The sequence below is a fragment of the Python bivittatus genome, unplaced genomic scaffold (genome assembly GCF_059951505.1).
Source record: "Python bivittatus isolate LINGU-HERP-01145 unplaced genomic scaffold, Pbiv_v1 ctg000210_np1212, whole genome shotgun sequence".
Lineage (NCBI taxonomy): Eukaryota > Metazoa > Chordata > Lepidosauria > Squamata > Pythonidae > Python > Python bivittatus.
The window spans coordinates 11,487,015-11,514,698 of NW_028277053.1; the positions used below are offsets into that span (position 1 = coordinate 11,487,015).

General features: G+C 39.4%; 1 protein-coding gene across 2 annotated transcripts; it reads left to right on the forward strand.

Annotated features, from left to right (window-relative positions):
* Positions 1 to 370: 370 nt before the first annotated feature.
* On the forward strand, positions 371 to 27,376 carry SUGT1 (SGT1 assembly cochaperone of MIS12 kinetochore complex). 2 transcript variants are annotated; one of them, XM_088139497.1, is made up of 13 exons: positions 371 to 519; positions 612 to 657; positions 3,551 to 3,641; positions 5,116 to 5,185; positions 5,920 to 5,990; positions 7,532 to 7,585; positions 11,004 to 11,026; positions 12,470 to 12,489; positions 14,981 to 15,077; positions 15,648 to 15,755; positions 24,955 to 25,036; positions 26,326 to 26,513; positions 26,838 to 27,376. In XM_088139497.1, the coding sequence occupies exons 1-13, from the start codon at positions 494 to 496 to the stop codon at positions 26,937 to 26,939; spliced, it is 978 nt and encodes a 325-aa protein (XP_087995623.1). In that variant the 5' UTR covers positions 371 to 493; the 3' UTR covers positions 26,940 to 27,376. The 2 variants fall into 2 exon arrangements, with proteins under 2 accessions (XP_087995623.1, XP_087995622.1); XM_088139496.1 differs by having other exon boundaries at positions 373 to 519; positions 24,955 to 25,045.
* The last annotated feature ends 308 nt before the right edge of the window (positions 27,377 to 27,684 follow it).

Here is a 27,684-nt window from a genome sequence, read left to right on the forward strand (position 1 = left end):
GAGGAGGACGACCGGCAGCCAGGGGGACGGACCCGGCGGACCAGATCCTCACGAAAGGGCCGTCCACGTGGGCTCCGACGGACGGCACACCCGCCTGTCCGCCTCTCCTGCCCGCGGAAGGCCAAGGCCCTGCTCTCTGGGGAGGGCTCTGGGCCAAGGGAAGGGAAGGGAAGGGGCGGCCGGCAGCGGGGGGCGGGCGCAGCCACGGTGCGGCTGGAAGAGCCGAAGGGCCCGGCGGGGGACGGTCCCTCTGCGGGCTGCTCAAGAGTCGCCCGTGGGAGCCAACCGCAGCTCGGTGCCCACGCTTGTGCCCTTCGCGTTGCTGCTTCAGGAGCAAGCGACCAGGCGGGGGGGGCCACACGCGCAGCCGCGCGAGTGGTGGGCGGGGCCGCCTCCGCCCCGCCCCGCCCCCGAGCTCCTCGCGCCGCGTGGGGGCGGTCCCGGCGCCGCCCCGCCCCCTCGCGACGCTGCTCGGCCGCCATTTCGCGGAGGCATGGCGGCGATGGCCTCCTTGGCCGGGTGAGCGAGCGAGCGAGCGAGCGGGCGGGCGCTCTCTTCCCCTTCCCTCCCTCCGTCCCCCCCGCCCTCGCTAACGCTTCTTTCCCTTGTAGCCTCTCCGAGACCGACGTCGAGCGGGAGCCCGAGGCCGCAGCGCAGGTAAGCCGCCGCCTCGGGGCCGGTCGGGCCTGCCTGCCGCCCCGGTGGACCCCGTCCTGGGCTGCCCCGTGGCGGGAGGCGAAGGAGCAGGGATGGGGACGGAAAAGCCGCGCGCCGGGATTTGGCTCCCTCTTTTTCCGAGTTATTTTTTGGGAAGGGGGAGGAAATTCCTGGGATCTCCTCGTGGTCTCCTCTCCCGGCCAGTCGCGGTTGGCGTTAAGCCCGCCGGGAGGGGTCTTGGAAGAGGCCCAGGTTTCCCAGCGTCGAGGTTGCTTTTCTCAGGAAGCAGATGGTGGGGCAGAAAAGGAAAAATGATGACGATGGGGATGGCTGGAAGAGAGTGGGAAGAGGGAGGGCTCGTTTGGGGGGGCTAAAAAAGCAAAAGCAGCGAAGCTTTGGAGTTAGGTCGTCTCTTGCTGGTGGGAGATCTGGTGTTTCTGCTCAAGCGGGTCTGGTGGTGTTGCTCTCCAGAACTCATAAAAATTAGCAACGAAGAGCAAGTGAAATAGGTGGCGAAACTTTTCTTCCCCCAAAGTTTTGGACTTCTGCGTTGGAGATGGATCGTATGTGTGCAATAATGGGAAAACTGGAAATGTGTTGGGACTTTCATTTGTTTATTTTGTATGGGAGCCCATCTCAAATTGATGCCTCTGGTCTGCTAACAGTGCTAAAAGAAAGCATAAATAAAAAACCATAGAAATGACAGGTGGGATGAAAACAGACTCACTGATTCCAAGCCAGCATTACCAGTGTATGGGCTCAGCCACACCTCCTGACCCCCAGGCCCAGTGACTTTGCTGTAGTAAAGATGATGATGATGATGATGATAAGATTTTTATCCCGCCTTTATACATACATTTGCCCGCCTATTTTTTCCCTTATTTTCTGTGCTTGCCTAGAAGCAAAGGAGGGAACGACAGCAGGAAATCTCAAATTCACTTCTCGATTGGGGAATTTGTAAATTGATGTATACTTTTTAATTGACTGTTTTAACTCTGGGGCACAGCTGCCTAAATAAACTATCGGTATAAATAAAAATAGCATGGGCACATGGACGAAACAACAAATTCAAAATAAGCCCTTAAATAAGAGAATTATACCGCCAAATTAAGGATTTATACAGACGACCCTACATATAAGACTATTAAAAATCAGGTCAGCCCCTCTCTTGAACTAAAGTCTCTAAACATATCTGAGGCCTGGTGTTGGTGATGCGTGCATGTAGTGGTGACAGCAAGGTTGGACTCCTGCATTGCATTTTTATGGGTTGGCCCTTGAAGATGGGCAGCTGGCCCAGAATGCACCAGCAAATAAGGTAATTGAAGTCTCCTTGAGGACCCCTATTATCCCTGCATTGAAGCAACATTGGAATTGCCAGTTGGCTCCTGAGCCCAATTCAACAGTATAAGTAGGTCCAGCCTACTTATAGGGCCACTCACTTCCATAGGGGTCTGTTAAAGAGGGAAGGAGTGGTTGGCATTGGGAAGCAATAGTGAGAATAGGAAAACCATCTTTAGAGGGCAGTGGTAGCAGCTGGTTAGCAACTTGGGGAGAAGAATATTTATATGATGGCTGAATTAAGTGCTTTGTGGTTAGCTGTGCATTTTAGACCAGTCTGCAGAAGTACAGACTCTGGGTTTGGGGAGGGGGGGCAGAGAGAGGAATGCTTTCAGTATTCTGATGGCATACAGTGTATGATTAGTGAGTAATGAATTAGGGATTTGTTTAAGGATGTTGGGGATTTTAATGTGATAATTATTTGCAAGTGATTTGGGATAATTGGCTTGCCTTTGTTGGAAATGTGGGTTTAGAGGGAGGCATTGGTGTTTCTAAGAAATGTGTCTTTGTTGTTACGCATTGTATTGTAACCAAGGGAAGCCAAGTGTCTAGTTAATTTTTGCAGTATATCAAACGTGCTGCAAATGCTGAAGATCTTTGGCCTACACCCACAATTGGGGTACAGGGGGATGTGGTATATTCCACCATTCTCACAAATGTAGTTTAAAACCAGCTGTGTGGGTATTTACACTGAGATTGAATGAGTAGATGAAGGCTAAATAAGCATGTCTCTCAGCACCACTTTTGTCTTGAGAGTGGTTCTCTTACATATACAGTTATGAAAGAAATGTTAATCCATTTATCATTGAGAGACCTAAATTCCACAATTCTCTTCCCTTGCCCTGTTCAACTTGCTGTGTCATTTGTCATTGTTTCTGCTCATATATAAGAGGGATTTTACCAGCACAAATTGTGAGTATCTCGAGCTGATTTGAGGATGCCATTAATGTATAACTTTGTAGGTTAACAAAGCTGTGCTGTGTTGTCAGAAGGTACTGTTGCTTGGTGAGCTGTATATTGTGGTTGTTACACCGAATGGAGTTGGAAAAAAAGGATTGTAATAGAAATGGATAAATTCTGTGTGCAGCTGACCAAATGCATTTGGGTGACAAAATAGCTGATTATTTTTGTGCTACATATGCAAAAGAAAACAGTTTTATTGGATGCGATATTGATGTTTCAGGTTGCAGAGAATTGCTTCTGTACCTAAGGTTAACACTGAGATTAAGTAGACTTTATATAACACTACAGTAGCTGTATGCATGCGCTATAATAATTGATGAGTTTTACTGATTTCTTCAACATTTCACTATTTTTTAAATCCGTATTGGCTTGACTAAATCTCTATTCCTTTCTTGACTCAGGCTCTGAGGTTTTTTTCTCCATTACAGATAGCTGTCCTCGGAGCTAGGAAATCTTGCTTCTGGTGTCATTCTTTTCAAAGTCGCATTTTGCTAATCAGTTCAGTTTGATTTATCAAGCAAGACATTTCACTGTAGGCTGTATAAGTTTTTGCAGGAAATGTCAAGTTAATGTTTTGTATTTGCACTTGCAGAAGCTGACAGCAGCCTTGGAACAAAAGCCAGATAATGCAGAATATTACTGCCAACGAGCTTATGCTTACATCCTTCTACAGAATTACCACGGTATCTATTGTCCGTTTTCATGCCGTTTTTGTCTTAGTGAACATTTAATACGTACTTTTATTCATGTTGCATTTTTAAAAAATATTGATACATAGATTCTTTCTTTTGTATTATACCTCCAGTTTTTCAGAAATTATCCTTTCTGCTAAATTCTTAGGCCACTACTTTGCAACAAAACTTGTGAAGAGGTCACTTGGTTGTACAGTGAAACCTCAGTGTTCTGGACCGAGATGCACTGGACTCAGCGTGCAATCGGCCGGATTCCACTGCAGTTTTCACCATTAGTGCCCTTTGTATGCATTGTACAAACAGCACTTATATATTATGTTATTTTGTATAATACGTTATACAAATGACATAATTTGTGTTGTGTGATGACGTCATGACACAAACGATGCAAACAGTGTGTCTGTTTATTTCATATGTGCCATGGTGTCTTTATGGCAATTATGTAACTTGTATAATGCCATCACACAAGTGACATAAATGCTGGAATTGACATAACTTCTGTTGCTGCGACAGTATACTTTTCAGTTTACCAGATTTGGGGGAATAAAAACACCCCCTCCCCTGAGTTAGCCTGGTAAAATGGTGTTCGCCCGTTTTAATCATAGGAGTTTATAGAGAGTTGGAGCATCTAATAATGGTTGCAATAATTATGCATATAGTAATGGCCAAGCTCATGAATTCATTAACTGTTTTTGTTTTGCTAGTCAGCTCAGTGCATATATATGCTTATATTTCAGTTTGTTTCACTTGGATCATTCATCTGTTGTACATTGCTCTCTGCTAGACATTGTTAGTTCAAAGTAATTTATGTTTGCTTAGATCCAAACCCTCCACTTCTGTTTGGTGCAGAAGATCCTTCAATTTCAGGAGCTTATTTTGGGTGACTGCAGTAGGATAGGAAAGTGCCCCTATGCACTGAACATTAGTTAAGTTTTTTATTGTTTTCAGGAGCACATTCCTGAGCATGAGCTAAATATTTAGGTTTTGTAGTAGAAATGTAACACAAATAAAGATTTGGAAAGATAACCTGCAATTAAAGGTTTTCAGACTGACAGTGTCATTTCAATCCTGGAAATGTAAGACGTCAGTTTGTTCTTTTTTCTTTATTGATTTGTGTAAATTTTGTTTCTAATGCATGAAGATGAGCCTAGATTACTTGGATTTTCTAGCATGACAAAATTCTCTTTGCTATGTTCAGTTAAGGTATTGGACTAGAAATAGGGAGACTCGCGTTCAAATCCATCCTCGCTCATGGAAGCTCATTGGGTGATTTCAGCCCAGCCTACCTCAGAAAGTAGTAGTTGTGGGGAAAATGGGAGGGGAGTGAGCTGCGCGCCCTGCCTTGAGTTCCGGAAAGTAAGGAGGGATATAAATCTAACAAAATAAATAACAGAGGTAAGGTAGGGTTCTTGTGTTTTGCATCCATGTTATCAGTTATGAAAGAAATGCAACTTTTTTTTTGCAGATGCTATTACTGATTCAAAGAAGGCATTAGCACTTGATCCTAATAATGCTGTAGCCTTTCTCAGACAAGGGTAAGTGCCCTTTTTCTGGTCACATGCAATTGGGTTTAATTCTACTATTTAGTGAAGATACAGGCTTTGTACCCACAGTATGTTTGTGTGAATATAAATTCCCTTTGTTCATGCCAGATGCTTCACCAGCTAATTTTTCAAATCCTACCTTTTATAAAATGCAGCAGTTGGCTTAGTTTTTACCATGACATTACAGGTCCCCATTCAGTCGACTGTGGATGCAAACAGACAGAACCTGAATTTGGATTTTTCACCAAATGATGGATAAAGTCCAGTGTTTGGGGAGGCAGTTTGGCCAGTGGCTGCTTACGTGTGTGTGTTTGAGCATGATGTCTTCCACCCGTGTACAGGGCCGGGTATCATGCTGTTGGTGGCAGTCTCAGCATCTTCCATGAGCATAGGTGTTCATGATTACTGTAGAGCTCTTTGTATTATTTATGAACTTTTTGTAATGGCTGCACTGTAATTAATCTACCAGGGCTTGAAAGGGAAAAAAGAGAAAGAGTTGATTGAAACATTCTGTTGAAAAATCCCGTTGGCCTTCAATGGCTGTTCCCCCCCCCCCCAAATAATCCATTAAATGAAGGTTTTACCGTACATAGAGCTAAGAAACCAAACAGGCTCTCTGCATTAGTTCTTTCTTCCCATTATGTAAAGTCAAAGATACGGTAATCTGTTAACATGGATGCATTGAAAGATATTACTGACATACTCTCCTTTTATGTGCCCATCAGAATAGGTGAATATTATATGAAAAATTATGCTTCTGCCCTGAAGTCTTTCAATGAGGGACAAAAACTGGATAGTAAGTATGATTACATATAGATTTTAAAATACAGACAAGCCATATAGTATTTCAGAGGAAATGGGGCAATTCTAGCCAGGCCGCAGCAGTCACACTGCACTTACTGCAAAGACTTTCAGCAACTAGTGAGGCAAACACTGGAAATGCCTCACTGCTTCTTTACTTGGAAAAAAACACATTTTTTTAATTGCAAGAGGATTAAGTTGGAAAATTAAGTTAACTTTGGAAAATTAATTAGCGTTTCTCTGTGAGCTGGACTTTTCCAGTGGACGTCATAAAATGCTGTTCGTAGAAATGTCAGTTGCTATTTTATCTGTCTGTGGCTATGTTTATTTGTTACACTAAACTGAAATTGTGAAAGATTCTGGTTTACCACGAGCAAATAGCATTTTAGTTATCTTGCTTCTGTAACTACCGCTTGGTTTTTTCTGCAGTGGAAACAGCTAAACCAACAATGGAAGTTCCTTTCACATTGATTTACTGTAATATGAAAACTGCGATTGCTGGCTTCTCTCTCCTAGGCAAGCTAAGAAGCAGAAGCTGAGATCTAATTGTGGTTTCCTACTCTGCTTTATTAGGAGAGAAACATGCCAGAGTTTCTGGCTCAAACATTACTCTAAAAAAACCAGGAAGAAACATATTCATAATGGTAGGCAGATGTTGCCAGGCTCTGAGCTGGTGCAGATTTTCTCTGCTGCAAAGTTTCCAGGGTCATCTCTACGGTTCCAGCTAGTTAGTTTTAGGAAGAAATAATTCCATGGCTAAGCCCAGCCCCTGCTTGCGGTAGTCTCAGTTGTTCTGTGTTTCTTGCTCCTAAGCTTCAGAGCAAAGAGGGGTATTTGGATCCATGCTTTGTCATCTCTTTAGCCCAACCCCGGGTTAACTCAGAGTGATGATTTGAGGGAATAGATGCAGTTTGTATGTTCTATTTGATGTTTGTTTGTGTGTGCGTGTATACACACACACACACGCACAATGAAGTACACTTGACTGCTAATTTAAATTGGTGTAAGGAACTCTGGCTACTTTAAGCAACAGTAGTATCTGGGTGACCTTGTCCCAGCTTGGAAGCTAAGTAGGCCCAGGCCAGATTCGTACTTGAATGGGAGATTATCACAGAAGATCAGGATTGTAGATTAGATTGAGAAGTCAGAAGACAGTGGCAAAATATTTGCATGGTGCTGCCAAAAATAGTGCATAGATGCGTCCAGGAGTGAATCTTCTTTTCTTGAAGAAATCTGGGTTGCTGCTTGATGCATGTGAAATTGCAGCCTTCTAAAAAAGATTTTATTACCTTTTCTAATGCTTCATATTATTCACATATTCATGATGGTCAAGAATCCACAAATGTGATGGAGAACCACACTTTTTGCCTTTACATATTCCATCTTTTTCAAAATTAAAAGTTAGAAATCAGTCTTAAGGAACAAAAGCCAGAATCTCAAATTCTGAAGAGCTTTCAGAATTGGAAAGAGAAATAAGAGGTGATTATGCCTTTGGTCGATGACACATTGCATTGTTAACTTGCATCTTACATGTAGGTGCTGATTCAGCCTTTCCTGTCTGGATTAAAAAATGCGAAGAAGCCCTCAGTGGTAAGCAGTGTTTTATGTACTTATAATTCTAACCTGCTTTAGAAGGACCATAAATTGACTTTATGGTGCTGAAGAACTCTGGTGGCATGAATGTCTGCATAGTGTTCTACCTGCTCAGCCTTTCTCCACCACTACTTGTCTACATTTCTTGTAGTACAGTCTGTACTTTGAACTGCAGGTGGTTAAACTTGTCTTTTTTTGAGGCAGATGATAGATCATTCTGCCAGTCTGCATGGGCCTTGTTCTTGGCCTGCTAAAATGGTCTCGTGGTTTCCATCAAACCAGTCTTGATGCTCCTGGGTTTTCAGTCCGAGTACAGTTACGTTGTGGATAAAGAAATCAGCCGTGCAGTACTAATAAACCTTTTATTTCATTTTTATGAAAGTTTGCTAGACAGTGTGGTTTTTGCCTTGAAGGAGTTTTTCCTAGGAAATAAGATAGCACATAAGTGTTCCTGGTTTTGTAGCATGAGGAGGTCCTGTAGCATGTTTCACCATGTTCTTTCAAAATAATTTATAAATACTTTTGGAAACGTCTTCAAAAGAGGGAGGATTATCTGATCTGAGCCAGGGGCACAGCCTGCAGGTTAGTGGGCCTACATATATGTGATGTGCATGTTGTTGCCATACCTGTGACTCTAGGCTGCTCACAATACAAGAAACATAAACACATAGATTATAATTGAACAAATTACATTGCAGCCATGTCCCCTAAAGATTATCTTCTAATGAAAAAGCCAGAGGTGTCCCTAGGGTATGGCCAAAATAAGTCAAGATGGCCCTGACGGTGTGACCGAAGCTCCGCTTATTTGTGTGACACACAAAAAACAGGCGGAGCTTCGATTGCAGCGTTGTGGCTGTCCTCTTGACCTTTTCGATCCCACCCTGCAGACGTCCCTGCAAAAACCCAGATACGTCAGGCTCCACCAAGAGCCTGGCCCCAGTGCCTGGGGGAAGGGCCAGCTCATTTATGGTTTTAAATCTAGTGATTTGGTATGGTTTGGAGATAACTTTGGAATTGGGTATGGTGGTGGTGCTTTCTTTTATTGTATCTTGCTTCGCAATTACTTTTAACGGAGAACAGACTGAAATAGTTACTGTTTTTTACGAATGTACCTTTCATACAAACATATGGTGCTTACCAGTAGGGAGCACGGCTTTCTTCCAAATAATTACCGGTAAATTGAGGTAGGGCTCTTCTTGATGAGAACAAAAGAAACTGTTGAAAGCAAGGGAAAAGGAAAGATGGAGAAGATGGGTAGACGTTGATGCTGAAAAGCTGGATGTCTTTGAAGATTAGGCTTGTCCCTCCCTCCCTCCCTCCCTCCCTCCCTTCCTTCCTTCCTTCCTTCCTTCCTTCGCCAAAAGAAGACTTTTCTCTCTTTCCTTCCTTGTTCGGATGCCTCTTTCCTTGTCTCATCTCCATCCAGTTTTGTTGCCCCCAATTCCCTTCCCTTCACAGTTACCACTGTCCTTCATGCTGCCTTCATCTTGTTTTATCCTTTTTTGCGATTTTCTGCTTAAGGAAGGTGAAGGTGCACGTGTATCTTTTGGTGTGAGAATGTTTGTGTACATCAAAATGGTTGGAATGCACAGATGGGGATCACTTAATTTTATAAATGGGGTACCTTATTTTACAAGCAGTTAATTTTTATCAATAGTCATTGATTCTATGTATATTTAGTCCTGGCCCATGCTGTTTTGGAACTTGGCTTCTGGCAGATATATAACATATGTACATAATGTGTATACACAAGTGTGCACAAGCACACATTTATTGGGGAGGGAGATCTTGCATTTTAGATGGAATTGGCAACCCTTGATTGACAAGACAGGGAAACCAGGATTGGGTGGGACTTGTGATTCATTTTTCAATCTGCTCTTCCTTGGGAATGTTCTTAAATTCAGGGTTTAGATTTAGATTTTTTTTTTATCCTGCCTTTATTATTTTTATAAATAACTCAAGGCAGCAAACATGCCTAATACTCCTTCCTCCTCCTATTTTCCCCACAACAACAACACTGTGAGGTGAGTTGGGCTGAGAGAGAGTGACTGGCTCAAAGTCATCCAGCCGACTTTCATGCCTAAGGCGGGACCAGAATCACCATCTGTGGTGTACGTGTTTTGGAAACTACTTCTGTGTACATGTGAGAAATTGCAAAGCATTGTTGAAACTATTTCTATAAAATCTTGCCACTGAGAAGCAAAAGTATGATTTACACTGTTTTGTAATATTTAGCCTGTAAAGAGTATGAAAACATCTTATGGAGTATAAAAACATTGCTTCTGGCACACATTTTTTTATGGCTTGTCTTCAGTTTCAAGCATACCAGTAAGAAATTTTATTGCCTATTTCATAAAAAATACCATATCTTTAAAGAATGAAAAAGAAATCCGCTCCGTTCTTCAAATGTAGTCCATTTCTGAAGTCTCCTTCTGCAGTACCTAGCCTGTGCAAATTTTGCAACTGCTAGTCCAAGAATAGGACCTTTCTCCAGATTATTTAAAAGCATAATTAGAAGATGAACTTTACTCAAGTTCATTTAATTTATTAAAATTAAGATTTGTTACAATCTGGACAAATTCAGTGGTAATATTTAATCATTACATGGATCCAAAATGCCTGCTGTATGTAAAACCTGTGTGCAAAAATCTGCATGGGCTACAGGCCTTGAATCTAGTAGTATGATCTAAACATTATCCATGTTGGCCTGTGCTGTGTATTACCTACAGTCTAATAGAAAGCTGAATATTTCCTGGTGGTATCAGTTAAATTCATGCAACCTGTCTTTAAATCAGTCTCTAAATTTCTGCCCAGAACATCCCTAGTAACCTTCTTTTCTAATGTCTGTCTTAGAAGTCAACATATTAAGGAAATATAGCCTTTATTCATCCATTTAGTCTTACAGGACCTTCACTGGCAAAATGGTTGGAAGCAATTTTCTAGATATAATACACATTTTGTAAAATGTTACACATATTGTTTAAAGTTGAACTTGCTTGTTTTGATTCTGGAGTTCAAGTTTGAAACAAATCTGAAGATTTTCTGTTCGATAAAACCAATTCTGAAAATTTGGGAGATTCTGTCTTTGTGTGGATATTACTGGTTATATGGAAAAACCTTTGGTTAAAGGAAATGATGTAAATTGATCAAAGTGGTTTCAGCACTTGATCTGTAAGGCATATTTTTATTACCAAAACCTTTTCAAAGCAATGATGCAATCTTATTAATGTTTACTTGGGAAGTCTCACTTTCAATTAAGTATTAAAACTCACTTATTTACTAAAATGTATTGAAGAAGAAAAAAGGAAAAATTATGAGTTAATGTGTTGTATGACCACTTTATATGTATTTTAAAAAACATGCTTATGTTTCGTTGGAGTTTTGCCTAAAATTTTGAATTGTTTTTCTCTTGCAGCAGCAGGATCACAAGCTAAAATGGTATGGTTCTTCCTAATAGATTAATTTGCAGATTTTTTTAGACAAAATATTTTGTATAATTGTATGAGTAACCTTTAAAATATCTTTTCCTTGGCCCACATGAAATGTGTCTTTTTTAAAAGAAAATGTAGATGTTTTCATACAACTCTGTGAATGTGTTATTTTTCAATTACACAATGATAAATATCTACAATATAAAACTATAACATAATTAAATACAAAATTACAATAAAATTTAGTATATAATGCACATAGCACATAAGTCATTCTCATTCTCTGCACAGTCCCAGCACTGGACTGCAAATTGTTTTTAAAACTGGAATTTCATTTACAGTTTGATACAAGACTGTGATATTTGTGGGTTGTACAGGAGATAAGAAAGTGACTCCTGTGTGTTCTGCACAACTGACATGGCCAGTTTCTTTTTAAGGGCAGGGTTGTATTTTATTATTATGACTAGTATTAGAGCAGGCTTTTTGGCTTGTTTTGTTTCCTTTATTCTTTATGAATGTGATAAGGCCATCAGAGACTTAATATGTCTATTTTGTTTTCCCTCTTAAAATTGATGAGAAATTACATCACATTTGGTAGTTTACCTAATGTCACTGGTGGAAGGGAGGGAAGGTGTAGGTTGTAGGAAAAAAGGTTGGGGGTTCCATTTAGACTCGGTTTTTCAGCTTAATTTATAGCCGGTGAGATTCAGTGGCATCTGGCAAAACAAACTGAGGATTTGCTGTGTTGGAGATTAATTGGAATTGGAAAGTAGGAGCAGGAAACTGTGGGTGAAGGTAGCCTGTACTTTGAGTAATTCACTGTAAACAAATTCATATTGTATCACCTGCTACCAAGCTGTAATGGGCAAAGGTTGCTGAGTAGCCACCCAGGAAAGTGGCCAACCCCTTCCCTCCACCTAAGAAGTTTAGCCCCTGCTCAGATGTGATACTGGGAATGAGCAGTCAGCCTCCCAGTTAAGCAGTTTGGTGGAGGGTGGGAGATGTGTGTGGCTGGTAATTTCCTTATTTACGTTGGCTTATGTTGTGCTGCTGCGTGGGGAAAGGTGGTCTCCCTGGGTTGGAGAGGGGGAATTGGGCCAGGAGGAGCCAGTTTAGTCCGTCTGGCTAAGAGAATCCCCAAGTATGTACAAGGAAGGCTGAGGAGTTGGAAGATTGAGGAAGGGCTGGTTGGAGCAGGACGGTACATAGATTTGAGAAATACAAAGTGAGAGAGTGAGTGAGAGAGAGAGAGGGAGAGGTAAGTATTTTATATAGCTTTTTAATTAAATTCTATGACTCCTTTTCTTGTATAAGAGATACTTTACAAATACTCAGCTGTCTTGCAATGTGAAAATATAATTATGCTTGGCTTAAAACTGACATTAACTTGTTTTTAACTATTCAATATCTTTTCCTTATGGTGATGCCACTCATGTCTTTGCAACACCAGTCGTGGCCATCTAAGATCAAGTAAGATTTCTCAATGATTTTAAATAATGATTGATGCGATGTATTTTGTAAAAAATATGTGAACATTTTGCACAGTTTCTGTAACCCGCTCTTATGTGCCTGTTCGTGAAATGTAGTCAACCAACCGTATCATCCTCAGCCAGATGAAGGTTTCCTATTCTGTTAAACAGCTTTGCCAGTTTCCTCTTGTTTTTTTTCAGTGAATGGAAGCCCTGCTCCAAACATCAACATGACACCTTCTTTTTCTTTATGTTTTCACATCCCTCCTGAAGATCTGCCTATTCTACAGTGCCTTTGGCTTATTTTCTTAACTCTTCCTTCCACCTGGACCCAAACCCTAATCACACTCAACTCATTTGCTGATTTTTTTCTTTCCTCTTCTGCTTTGTCTTGTTTACTGTCTATTTTGGATGGTAAGCTTCTGGGATCCAGGTTCCATCCATGCTGCCTGTGAGGTGTCATATATGCTTTAAATGATAATAATCCTTATAACAATCCCGAAGTTAATCAAGCAGTAATAGTGTTGTCTCCGTATAAATGAGGAACAGAGGCTAAGATACTGATTTGCCTAACAGGAACCAGCAAAATCCCTGAAACAGTTTAATTTTCTGTGTTAGACTCTTTGAACTTAAATTATTTGAGACTAAATGCCTGAGTTGTATTTATAGAAAATTATTGCAGAGTCTCCTCAACCATTTTGAGTCAGTGGGCACATCTGAATTTCAAAAATCTGTTAGGGGTTGCCTTGATGGGGGTGGCCAATCACAAGCCCTCCCCTTACTGTACTACAAGCAGTCCTCCTGTTGCCTTCCACCTTCTTTAGCCTCAGAGATGCTGTTACCATCCCAGCCTAGCTTTGTTTTTCATGTGAGAACTCTTCCTAGCAAAGTGTTCAGCTGCAGCCACCCACGTTCTTATTTTCCAAGAATGCCCATAGTCATCCTTAAAGGTATTTAAGGCTGATTTTTTTCCCCCTTTACTGCATCCCATTGCATTTTTTTTAAATTAACAGATTTTAAAAAATCAAATAGGTGCCAGAGAATAGGTCTGCGAGCACTTAGATACTATTAGCGTTAATTGAGAACCCAAGGTCTAGTGTATAAACTATGTGTTGCATTCATTGCCTTGAAATATGTGCTGTATCAGTGATTTTCAGTCTCAGTATTCCTTATGGAACCTTATGCATCATAGACAATTTAGTTGTACTGTTCTTTTCAGTGGTAGGGGCAAGCAGAAAGCTTGACCTGTAGAATATCAATCCAAGAAGTTTCGTCACCTTGCTTCTTGTCATCTAGATAGACTGTTTTTAATACACACACATAAGGTTCAACAGCTTTTACGTCCCAAAGATTTGACAAGCTGTGCTCCATCTTTCTTCTTGAGCACTATGTAGTTCTTGAATATAGATTTCTCTCATGCTTCCTAATCATTCTAGGGAGATCTTGCAGCCCACATTCCTGAAATTGATAAACCAGCTGCATGCTTAATTCTCAGGAATGAAGAAATGTGGATTGCTAGTTGCAACCTGGAAGGTTTCCTCTTTCAGTCACTTGGGAGAAGACTTGGTTAGGTTTTATGTACTTCAAACAACATAAGCCATTCTGCTAGGATATCCTCCCTAGTAGGAGAATTACTAAGATAGGTTGCTATGTCCGTTCGCTTTCATTTTAAAACATGTTTTAAAACATTGAAAATTTTAAAAAGTTTTAACTCTTTCATCCAAGTTCAGTATACTTCACTTACTGCAGGGATACATGTAGTTAAAAATAGTTCTTCCTTCGGAAGGATAGATAAATGGGTTGCTCTCTGTTGAATTAAAAGAATTCACTCTTCCTTGCCTTCTTTCCTACTAGCTGAACAACAATTACCCATATGTGTTTGGACTGTTTCTTTGAATGAACTTTGATTGCATCTTAAAATGTCACTGAAGAATAAGATCAATACCAGCTGGTATTGTGTATTCCAGAAACCTTATCTGCTGTTACTTCTCTTCTCATTGGGGGAAAGGGGGGGGAACCTCTTGCCCAATTTCCAAGGATTCTATAGAATACTGTGGCTGCACTCAGACATAATACTAAACTCAGGTTTCATGTTGTGGGAAATTTAGCCCTGTAAAACTTTGGGTCATGCACACAGTCCCATCCCACTCTTCTGAAGGCTGGAGGATGAGATTGGGAATTTCTGCTTTAGCCTAACAGCACCTCTCCTTGTATGAATCTGGACAAACTACTGCTAGTAAAGCTGTGGGTTAGTGAATTCTGCATCCCAGTTTGAAAATAACCACTCCGTAGCATAATAACAGCTGCGTATACATGTAATGTATAAGAAGTGTTTATGTAAGTGCAAATCCAAAACTTTGTGACACAGAGAGCTATTAAGGTATACTGACTTCAGTCAGTGTTTTAGTTCTCAGACCTCAAAATGGGGGCGGGGGGGGACCAGCATCCAAAGTTTGTGTAACAAATCTTATTTCCTTTTTTTTCCCCCAAAGGTATGACTGGTACCAAACAGATTCTCATGTTATTGTAACTATTATGATCAAACATGCAAAGCAAGATGATGTAAACATAACATTCTCAGAGAAAGAGGTAATATATGTATGGAGTTGAGAACCGAGAAAAAAGTGTTTGTAGGCTAAAATCAATAGCTGTCTGCTAGCTAAAATAGGGAGGGAGAGTGTGAAATGAGGGTTGCAATGGATGTTGGTGTAGATGTTCCTGGCTGTGATTTTCTTTGACTCTCTGCCAGTACTTAATTGGAAAAAAGACATAGCTTTCATTACTGACATTGTAAATTTTGACAGTTCTACAAGTTGCTACTTTATATTTTTGTGTCTTGAAGGTATGAAAACATGAAACTAGAAAAGGAAACTTTGTATTGTTTCTCAGTTTAATTATTTATAACTTTTGATCAGTTTCTGCAGTTTATCTAAGCATTTCATAACAATCGGACCCGACAGCTTTTTGACCAGACATCACTTTCTGGTGCCTAAGTATATTGATCCTCAGTTTATTTTCTATCACTGCCTTTTGAAATTCCTAACTTATGCTTGAATACATTAAAAGCTTCCAGGAAAGGTTATTTGAATTTTTCCAAATGAGGATTGAGAAGTCTGCTTTACTAATTGTTTGATTGTGATATGTTGTCTGTCTCAACAGCTAAATATATCACTGAGGCTGTCCTCAGAGGAAAACTACAACCTAAAGCTTCATCTTCTTCACTCCATAGTTCCAGAACAAAGTTTATTTAAAATTCTTTCAACCAAGGTAAATTTTTTAAAGAACAAATGATTTTGTCACTTACTGTAACATGTCACATTTTTATCCTGCCAAAGAGAAAGGGACAGAGGTGCTTCCTGTCTCTTCCTTGTTTTTTGTGGGCCAGGTAAGCCTGTGCCCAACCAAGGAGCCACCATTGCTTTTTATTTTCTAAGAAAAATTTAGACCCATTTGGGTCCTGGGCATTTTTGGAAATAAGGAAGACCCTGGAGTTTGGAGCTTTGCTTTATAGCAGTCCATCCTCCCAAGCCTAAACAGTATGTAAACGATTCCAATAATTTAACTCCGGAGCTTTTGCTTTGCTGACGCAGAAAAGTTGAGTCTCACAGCAGTTGAAACAGCATCTGTGACAGCGGTTTGGAATAGAAATAAAGGAATTTTAAATAATACATCAGGCACTTTAAACACATTGCAATTGATTTCTGGCACATTTGGAAGAAATTCATCATAGCCCTAACATCATAGTCTGACAATCTTTGCCAGATACACCTGTGTTATCATGTATATATTCAGATCGTGCTTAGAGTAATTTAAAATGGATATACCCCTATATTTGTGTTGCATTTATTATGGAATGTAATTTGCAGTTTTGGTTAAACTGTCTTCACCAGAGGGTGCTAAAATATTAAGATTTGCTGGGGGAAAATAATAGTGAAATATTGCAGCTGGCTTAATATTTTACTCTGTTAACACTGCATGATCAGAATAATTGTTTGTCTAAGGTAGAACTAGGAATCCAGTATTTCTTTCATTTCTAAAAGTATTGAGCAAGGAATGAAAGCTATAAACAGTTACTTGAATTAGACACTGAGGTTGTTTTCAATATATTATATCCATTTTAGAAATGTTCAGATTGTTTTAGCAGTTTTGATTTAAAGCTAAAATATTGAAATGTCAGCTGGTATTATAATAATCCAATTACAGTGGTACCTCGGGTTACGAACTTAATTTGTTCCGTGACTCTGGTCGCAGCCCGAATTGGTCGCAACCCGAAGCAAATTTCCCCATAAGGTTCAATGTAATTACCGTTAATCCGTTCTGGCGTGGAGGACAGGGAGGCGGCTGTTGCTTGGAGGGAGAGTCCCCCTCCCTACGACCACGTGTCAGGGGCGGAAAATGGCTGCGGACCACGTGTCGGGTGGAAAATGGCTGCGGACCACGTGTCAGGGGCGGAAAATGGCCGCGGACCCCGTGTCAGGGGCGGGAAAATGGCCGCGGACCACATGTCGGGCGGAAAATGGCCGCGGACCACGTGTCAGGGGTGGAAAATGGTCGCAGACCATGTGTCAGGGGCGGAAAAATGGCCGCGGACCGTGTCACAGGAGGGAAAATGGCCGCGTATCCTGTTCGTACCCCGAGGCGGAGTTCGCAAACCGAGGCAAAATTTTGCGGCCGGAGCTGGTCGTAACCCGAAAAGTTTGTTAACAGACGTGTTCGTAACCCGAGGTTCCACTGTATTTGTAGTTTTAGTATTAGGTTAGCTACATAAACATCTCTTTTAAATTAATTGTAATTATAGAACCCTGTCAGAATCCACACCTTGTTGGACCCCAACTTATAGTAGAATTTAGCAGTTACATGACGTTCCTATTTTCATTATTTTTCTCTGGAACCTTTTTCATGTTTAAAGTGCAGTGTTCCTTAAAATTGTGTGCTGTCATTAGTTAACTTAATACCTGTGAAAATGACAAGATTTAATGTTGTCATTTTTTCAAGTGACAGTTCTCAGGAAGATGTGGGAGGGATGTTTATAGAATAAAAAGTAATCATGCCCTGTTCTTTACTTTGTCAAAATTAATCTGCTGCTATTTTTTAAATAACACAATTTTCCGTTATAGTGTTTAAAAGCCAAGTTCTCATACCTTAAAATATTAATAAGTATTCTACTACAGATAATTACAAAAAAGCCTTATGTAGCCCAGCGGGGGGAGGGGGCAGGGGGAGTAAAAACTTTTCTGCCTGTTAATGGTCCAGGTGGTCTTCAACCATGACAAGGTGTGTATCTGAAGCCTGGTGGTTCAGGAGCATTCTTTGCTAATCTAGTTGGGGAAAAAAACTTAGCATTTGTGCTTGTAGATCCAGTGATGCCTCTTCTAGACACCTGAGGAAATGGGCACATCATGATATCACAAATGATACAAGATGATATTAGCTACTGTTTATGAGCACAGATATTTTTTGCTTGTTTCTTACAAGATGGGGATTGGGGATAAAAAATGCAGTGTTTTGTCTGTTTTCATAAGAAGCAATTTATTTGCTATCTTTAATATTGCAAACAATGTAATGGATTAGGAATAGCTTGTTAGAACCCCACAGTTTGTTTCCGTGGGGGAAAAAATCTGGTTTAGAAAATGGGCTTTATTTTGTTCTGTTTTTTCATTGCAGCTCTCTTGAAGCTTAAGAAAATTTTTAGATGCTGCTTTTCCCTTTCCACAGCAGCATCTGTGCCAAAAAATGTATCCTCTTTCTAAAGAGCATCTCAAAAATGGCCCAAGAATAAGTGAGGGACTTGCTACATTATTATACGGCTCTTGATAGAATATAATAGCTACTAACTTTCAGGTTTATTTTTTAATTTTCTGTTACAGTGGGGCAAAAAAGTATTTAGTCAGCCACCAATTGTGCAAGTTCTCCCACTTAAAAAGATGAGAGAGGCCTGTAATTTTCATCACAGGTATACCTCAACTATGAGAGACAAAATGGGGGGAAAAAAATCCAGAAAATCACATTGTCTAATTTTTAAATAATTTATTTGCAAATCATGGTGGAAAATAAGTATTTGGTCACCTACAAACAAGCAAGATGTCTGGCTCTCACAGACCTGTAACTACTTCTTTAAGAGGCTCCTCTGTCCTCCACTCGTTACCTGTAGTAATGGCACCTGTTTGACCTTGTTATCAGTATAAAAGACACCTGTCCACAACCTCAAACAGTCACACTCCAAACTCCACTATGGCGAAGACCAAAGAGCTGTTGAAGGACACCAGAAACAAAATTGTAGACCTGCACCAGGCTGGGAAGACTGAATCTGCAATAGGCAAGTTGCATCCAAACAACACCATACCTACTGTGAAGCATGGGGGTGGAAACATCATGCTTTGGGGCTGTTTTTCTGCAAAGGGACCAGGACGACTGATCCGTGTAAAAGAAAGAATGAATGGGGCCATGTATTGTGAGATTTTGAGTGAACACCTCCTTCCATCAGCAAGGGCATTGAAGATGAAACGTGGCTGGCTCTTTCAGCATGACAATGATCCCAAACACACCGCCTGGGCAACGAAGGAGTGGCTTCGTAAGAAGCATTTCAAGGTCCTGGAGTGGCCTAGCCAGTCTCCAGATCTCAACCCCATGGAAAACCTTTGGAGGGAGTTGAAAGTCCGTGTTGCCCAGCGACAGCCCCAAAACATCACTGCTCTAGAGGAGATCTGCATGGAGGAATGGGCCAAAATACCAGCAACAGTGTGTGAACACCTTGTGAAGACTTACAGAAAATGTTTGACCTCTGTCATTGCCAACGAAGGATATATAACCAAGTATTGAGATGAACTTTTGATATTGACCAAATACTTATTTCCCCCCATGATTTGCAAATAAATTCTTTACAAATCAGACAATGTGATTTTCTGGATTTTTTCCCCCATTTTGTCTCTCATAGTTGAGGTATACCTATGATGAAAATTACAGGCCTCTCTCATCTTTTTAAGTGGGAGAACTTGCACAATTGGTGGCTGACTAAATACTTTTTTGCCCCACTGTATATGTAACCCTTATAACTCCTTCGTCTTGAACTGTATATAGGCTTTTTGTATGGAATTGTTACTAGTTATTTTAGTATGGATATTTATATATTTATTATTTTCATTGTCTCAGATTTTAATTGTAAGCCACCCAGAGTTACCCTCTGGGATAGATGGGTGGCATATAAATCTTATTTTTATGTCTGTCTGTCTGTGTCTGTCCATCCATCCTGATGGATTTATGATTATATTACTTTACTGGAAAAGAGAAGTTTTTCAGTGAAGGCATTTTTAATTGTGAATTATATGTCTTCCTCTAGATCAGGAGTCCCAAATTCTTTAGCTCATCGACCGCCTTCATGAAGTTTCAGATTGTTCATTGACCCCCAAATATTTATTGTATGAAAATAATTTAATAAATACTACTTTAACAAATAGTACTACAAATAATAATAATAACATTGACCCCTTGGATAGTCCCATCGACCCTTGGGGGTTGATAGTGACCACTTTGGGGAAAGTTTTTCTCTAGCTAAAGGATCAATATTGTCGTCAACATTTTGTGTACTTCGTTGAATTCTTTTCACAATATTGCAGTAAGTTAGAGCAGGCATGATCCTAGTGGTTTGGGCAGAAAGAAATTCTGGCTTATATCAGAGATAAAATTCTGAAAATTGGTATGTAGTTGATTAAAACTGGCCTAAGAAATTAAGTGGGGTTGAGCACATTTTAGTATTTAATTTTGAAGAGCATGGTGTTAAAATCATCCTTTTTATTCTTTCCAACACATTGGGGACTTTGTCCATGTATCAGTCTGTCACGAGGATAACTCTTTGAAAACTGAACAGAATGACACAAAATTTGATGTTATGAGAGAAGCTAACTAGCAAAAGATCAGGTTCAAAAATAGGTCTGATCGGGTTTGGGGTTGCAGAGAAAACTTTGGGAGGAAGCTGTTGAGCAATGGTTGAGATGTAGCTGATTGTTCATTCTATGCCGCCCTCTGCATGCCATCTGCCCGGTCCCTTGTAATACACAGATACACATCAATGCACCATGAGGGGAGGACAGAACACACACATGCACAGTTGCAAAACATTCTGGATTAGATCTACACGCACAATGTATTGATTACATTCTCTTGCATACACACCGAAGAAAATAATTAGCACCTTCCATGGTCACTGCTGGTAAGGGGCCTTGAAAGAATTCCAGAAGCCCTCACTGCAGGCTCCTCTGTCTGGCTGAAAAATTTGGAAAATCCACTCATTCCATTTGGACACTGAGAGGAGGAGTTTTGATCTAGAAGGGGGCATTCAAGTAGCTTGTTGCAAGATGTACTTAGGAATTAGCATTTACAAAGATATTCTTGTTCCTGAGGCTGCAAGGATCCCGGGGTTATTTGGGAGTGAGGTAGAGCTTTTGGTCTCTGCCAGAACAAACTAGTCCAGTCACAAGGTTGAGCAGACAAAACCTCAGTATGATCTGCCACCCTACATTCTTGTAAATGAAAAGTGTTTTTTCTCATTGCACCGTGAACTTAAAAATAGGTTTACTTCTGATATTTTATTCAGGGGTAGGAGAGTCTTGTTGGAATCTCTTCTCTGTTGATACAATCACAAATTAAAAGCTATCATAGTAGGCTGCATGCTGTATATCTTTTTTGATAAATACAAAAACTTGAACTCGCTGATCTTGTCACACAGAGGCTTTCTCAGTTTGACTCTTAAAGGTATCTCATAAATGGCGCAGATTTAATTTTAACTATATTTACTGTGCTTGAGCTCTCCTTTTTAGGTGTATAAAGTACCTTTCATACCTTATCTTAATCATTTTATTGAGGTGTATTTTTCATTTTTCTATTCATCACAGAGGGCCTTAGAAAGTTGCAGACCCAGTTCTTTTTTTATGACCTTTATTAAATTTCAAAAACAGAAAGATAAAAACTAACAAGAACTAATAATTAAGAAAAAGAATAGAAAAGAAAGAATAAAGAGAAAGAAGGAGAACAGAAGTGCAGAAAGATAAAAAGAAACAAATACAAAAAAGAAAATGATTTCTGAGTTCTCTTACAGCGGATATAAGTAAAACATACATTACACTCTTACTTTAGAATTACAACTTAACATCCATTTTTTCTATAATTATTAATTTTACTAATCATCAAATCCATATATCATAATTTCATTTTTTTCCTGTTTCCTGCAAAAAGTCCAAAAGGGGCTTCCAATTAGCATTAAAATTAGTCAACATCTTTTCTTTAATCAAAGCTGTCAATTTCGCCATCTCAGCTAGCTCTGTCAACTTTATCATCCATTCTTCCATTGTAGGTAATATCAAGTCTTCACCTTTGAGCATATAAAAGTCTCGCTGCAGTTATATATAAAAATAAAGGTCTATGAGATTTTTTCAGTTGTTTATCCATCAGCCCCCAAAGAAATATCTCTAGTTTCGATTGTATGTTAACCTTCAACATCTTCTGAATTAGTATATATATTTGAGTCCAAAATTTTTTAGCTTTATTACATGTCCACCAAAGATGATAATTCCCTTTTTGTTGTTCACATTTCCAACATATATTTGAAGTCCCTTTGTACATTTTTGACAATCTTTCCAGTGACAGATACCATCGATACACCATTTTATAAAAATTCTCTTTAAGATAACATAATGTAAATTTCAACCCTTTCATCCACATGTTTTCCCATTGTTCCATTTGTATATTATATCCAAAATTTCAGCTCATTTTATCATATAATCTCTAACTTGTTCATCTTCTGTTTCAAATCTTAACAAAACTTTATACATTTTAGCAATAAGATGATCGTCATTAGTACATAACTCAATTTCAAATAGTTTTATCACGTTCAAAACCATATGTCCTTTATCAACTTTAAATCTTTCTACTAATTGTACACGTGAAAACCATTGACACATATGTCCTTTTGATATCAAGTCTTCTCTTGATTTTATTTTAAATTCTCCCTGATAAAAATCTAAAATGTCACCCTAAGTTAGCCATTTCTGCTAAGTTACCATTTCTCTTCTATAATATGTTTCTTGTGGTGACAGCCATAAAGGTATTTTCGGACACAATCTAGATTTATATCTATTCCAAATTCTCAAAATGGCACGTCTAATAAAATGATTTTTGGAATCTGCATTAACCTTAACTTTATCATACCATAAATAGCCATGCTACCCAAATCATGCCCTTCCGAGTCCAGTCACCTTCTGTTTCCCACCGTCACCCACTCTCTCATCCAGGCTAAGCAGCAAGCTGCAAAGTACAATTTCAAGTCAGGTAAAGCTAAACCTCCTCTTTCTTTGGCATCTTGTAACACCTTGTATTAACTCGTGTTTTTTTCCCCCTGCCACACACATTCAGATATATCTTTCTGCCATTGTTTAAATGGTAAATCAGTAGTTAAAACTGGTATTGTCCGAAACAAAAATAGCATCCTAGGCAAAGCATACATTTTTATCATAGAAATTCTTCCCAACAATGACAGTTGTAATTTCTCCCATCTTAATATGCCTTTTTAAAACTTCACTCCATGTCTTAACATAATTATTCTGAAACAACATGCAATTCATGTTTGTCAAATTAACACCTAGGTATTTTACTTTTTTCACGATCCTGAAACCTGTTTTGTTCATTGATTCTATTTGATCTTGTATCTTCATATTTTTGTTAACATCTTTGTCTTTTGTTTATTAATCTTAAAACAGCTACTGCACCAAACGTTTTTAATATTCTCATTAATAGTTCTATCCCTTTCAACGGCTCTTCCAACACCAACAGCAGATCATCTGCAAAAGCTCTCAATTTGTATGTCTCTTAACATTTTTACACCCATTATCCCCTCATCTTGTCTTATATCTCTGTTCAGAATTTCCAAAACCAATATAAACAAAAGTGGGGATAATGGACATCCTTGTCTTTTTAAAAAGGTTGCAGACCCAGTTTTGAAAAACACTGGCAGCAGTAGATTGTTTGCACACAGAAAATAATTCATAAAGAACAATTTGCCAAAGGCTATGAGAATATCTGTGCATTTGAAGATATTCACACAGTGTATTTCCTTCCATTATTCAAAGTTTATCTGTAATGAAGTTCTTACACAATTTAATACACTTAAATTGAAGCAGTTTGAGATTCTGATGAACTTTCTAGGGAAGTTTGCTGAAATACTCTGTGGGGCTTTTAATTGATTTGGTGGAATCCTGAGTGTATTTGAGTGTTTCAGAGCTTCTGTCATCTGAAGTAGGATTTTCGAAAAGCCATCCAAATCCAGTTTGAGCCATAAAGAAACGTGCAAGTTGCTTGTCAAGATCTCGATGGATTCTTGGGGAGTTCTTTGCACACATCAGCTCATTGTGTCCCCAAATCAAAAGTTACAAGCATTTTCCTGTATTTTAAAATCAGAATGCTAAGATACCAGTGTGAGAAGTCCTGCAGTTATTCTGAAATTTGCCTGTACTTGTGATAGTTGCCATTTTAATTGAGCCCCAGACAATATGGTTGATTTTTAAAAATTATTTTAATCAAAATAAAACAATACAAAAATAAGACCAAATACTGAACACGCACACACAGGTAATCTTCAATTAACGATGGTAATTGGGACCAGAATTTCCATCGCTAAGCAATGCGGTCATAAAGCATGGCGTCACATGACTGCATCACTTAACAATGGCAATCCCAGCACTCTCCGTTGCCAGCGTTAACTGAAGCCCACTGGTCACTAGGTGAGGACTTACTTTGATCAAAGCCATTCCCAGCTTGGTCCCTCAAAGTCCCGAGCCTCAGTAAGGTAAGGGACTGCTTCCTCTTCAACTTCCCCCGCCTGCCTACCTCCTCTCCATCTCTGCCCTTTTGGCTGCCATAAGCTGTTCCGCCGCCCACCCCTGCCCACAACTGTGCCCCCCACACCACACGCCACTACTCTACTGGCCTGGGTCTTCTTCCGCGCCGGTGCATCTGGGGCTCCTCTCGTGCCCCGCCCAGGGCCTTTGTTCATGCCCCACCTACGCGCCAGGCTTATTTTGGGCTAGCACATGAACGGAAGCTCTGGGCTGAATTACTTCAGGCTGTTTTCTGAAACGTTGAATGGCTACTTTCTCAAAATGTTATTGTTATTGTATTCCCACTTTCTGTTCCTGGAAAAGCTCATTTTCGCATGAACTCAGGCTGTGGCTTACAGATTAGGCAGAGTCATGGGAGGGTCATGGGAGAGAAGCTGGGTTAGCCGATTCTTCTAAACGCCAGATCAGAACATTGTACTTCAAGTTCAGTTACAAGGATTTTAGAGTTAAGAGAGAAAATTTACCAAACCACTTTTTTTAAAAAAAATCACCTTAACGTTGCGGATGATCTTTCCCTTCATATTTGTCACAAATGCTAATCTTCTTGAACGTGTTGAACTAAATGCCTTTTTCTTCTATAGATTGAGCTAAAAATGAAGAAACCAGAAGCTCTACGATGGGAGAAACTAGAAGGACATGATGGTTCTCCTGATCTAAAACAAGGTGCACCAGGTTTGTTAGCATGTTGAGCACGCACCCAATAGACTTAGTTCGGAATGTGACATCAGAGGAGAAGGTTGAGTAGATTTACAGTCTGATCCGAAGGACCGGTCAAGTCTCCTCCCACGTTTCAAGTTTCTTGTCTGTGTTTCCTTTCATGTTAGCCATGGTCTTGGTTAAAACAATCCTTGTGTTGATCAATTCATAAGGTAATAATTGCCTCTCTCATTAAGCAAAGCTGGTCACGAGGAGATCTGAGCTGTTGTTAAAAGCTGGATCTCAGTACATTGCATAATAATACGTGATAGAAAAACAGAATGGACAACACTAGACAGAGTGCCTCCTTGGATCCTGATTTATCCAAGTGATCTGTGTGATTAGAGGGAAAGAAACTTTGGAAAGGAGGAGCAGCTGTCTGGGTATTTGGGACTGTGTCATTCTGTGTTCGAAAGCCTGTGGTAGGCTTTCCCCAGACTCTTAGGATGGCTCTGGGGGAATAAAATTGTCAAGTTCTATTATGAGAACGTGTCGTTTCTAGCTTCAGAGCAAGAGATACAAGGCAAAGTGATAGAAAAAGGGCGTGTGCTGGAACCAGAACTTGCAAAGTTTAAAAAAAAAAAACCCAACCTCATCCAATTTCTACTTTTAGCAGCTAAATTAATTATTGCTAAACAGTAGAAATATCTCAGCCATATCTCAGTAGATAAATACTGGATACAATCTGATCTCTAACTTTCCTTGAGAAAGTTTCTGATAAAATCCGTTTCTTGACTACAAAATGGCAAATCATTATTCTAGAGGAATGTTGGATTTTATTGTTTATGTGAGAGATGAGCATCTTTATAACAGTCTTATTAGGTGCAAGTTAAAACATACCAGCATCATGTAGATTTTAATTATAATAAAATAAAAAAGTAAGATTAATATGAAAATGGATGCTTACTGGTTCTGTCCTACTTCCTTTATAAAAATAATACTTTGGTCTGCGGTGAGTATTCCTTTCCCTAATACTGTAAGTGGAAATATTATTCCTAGAGTAATTTTCATTCCAGAAAACCAGAGAGCTTCTTATCCAAAGGATCACTTACCTGTGGGAACGAAATTTCGGGTGGGATGAACCTCTTCTGCACCCAGTTCTTCATTATAATGCTAACTATATAAGAAAGGGGAAATAAAATGCTACTTCAATACATTCTGGCTGTTGTGTCATCATTATCAGCTAAAATTCTCAAGCTTTATCCACAAAGGTTGGGACATATGGTTGATATTACTTAATTTAATTTGTTTTCCAGTTTCAAATTCCACGCTTCTCTATCCATCATCTTCCCACTATACAAAGAATTGGGATAAATTAGTGGGTGAAATCAAAGAAGAAGAGAAGAATGAAAAATTGGAGGGTGATGCAGCTTTGAATAAACTTTTCCAACAAATTTATTCAGATGGTACAGATGAAGTGAAACGTGCCATGAACAAATCTTTTGTAAGCTTTTTTTCTTCTTTTTGCTCTATAAATTTTGAGTTGGGTTTATCATACTACAAATATAAACTGATTTAAGGGTTTGACAGATAAGTAACCTGTGGCAAAGGATGCATTTCTGTTAGCAGAAGGCAGACCTCATTTTCATTCCTTTCCCTCCTTCCCTAATTGGCTAGATATTTTCTGAATTGACTATAGTCGTCGTGGGAATTGAGTATTGTTGTAAAGTAGTACATCCATGTGTCTTTCTCACGTTTTTAGAAATTGGTTACTAATGTTACAAAGTCTGGGTTTCATTTAAATGCTTATGTATTTTTATTTTTGCAGATGGAATCGGGTGGGACAGTATTGAGCACAAACTGGTCTGATGTGGGTAAAAGAAAAGTAGAAGTGAATCCTCCAGACGACATGGAATGGAAAAAGTTCTAACATCCTCCTGGGCCACTCTGTGGCCCATAGTCATGTAATCCCATTGTATGTGGGCACAACAGCCTTGAAGATGACTCACTGAATGTTGGTTTAGAAGATTATTCCTGTTTTCATATCTTTACATACTATAGGAAGACCTCTTCATGAAGATTTTAGAGGTGTAATCAGGAATCGAAATCTCTTCTTGCTGCTGTGCGTGAAAGTGTTTTTGAGAAGGATTTGAACCTAGTCATTGGCTTGCTTGGCTATGTATTTGGAGAGTTAGGAAGACCTTTAATTGGACTATTTAGGATTATTGCCTTATTAAAACACTCAATCCCTTTAAATAATTTATTTGCTCTGGTGATATTGGGGTAAACACACTTTTTGGCTATAGTGTTAAGATTGTTTGCTGCTTAATTTTGCTTACAAATAAAACTGTAAATATATAACTTTTACTTAAAGAAGTCAGGCTCTTTTGTTTGTCAAGCAGTTGCCAAATGCAAGTTGTCATTGTGAGATTTAATGAGCTATGTAGCCCATAAGTATGCTTCTGCATGATAAAATTAAGATTCATGGTACACTTTCTATTAATAATAAAAATAGCAGACTGTGCTGTGTAAGCATTAAATTAACTTAGAAGTGTGTTCTTATAATTTGATGCAATAGAAATAATAATAGCTGCGATGAGACATAAGGAGAAGTTGGTTAAAGCGTACAACACTATCACAACAAGGTTGTTGTTGTTTAGTCGTTAAGTCGTGTT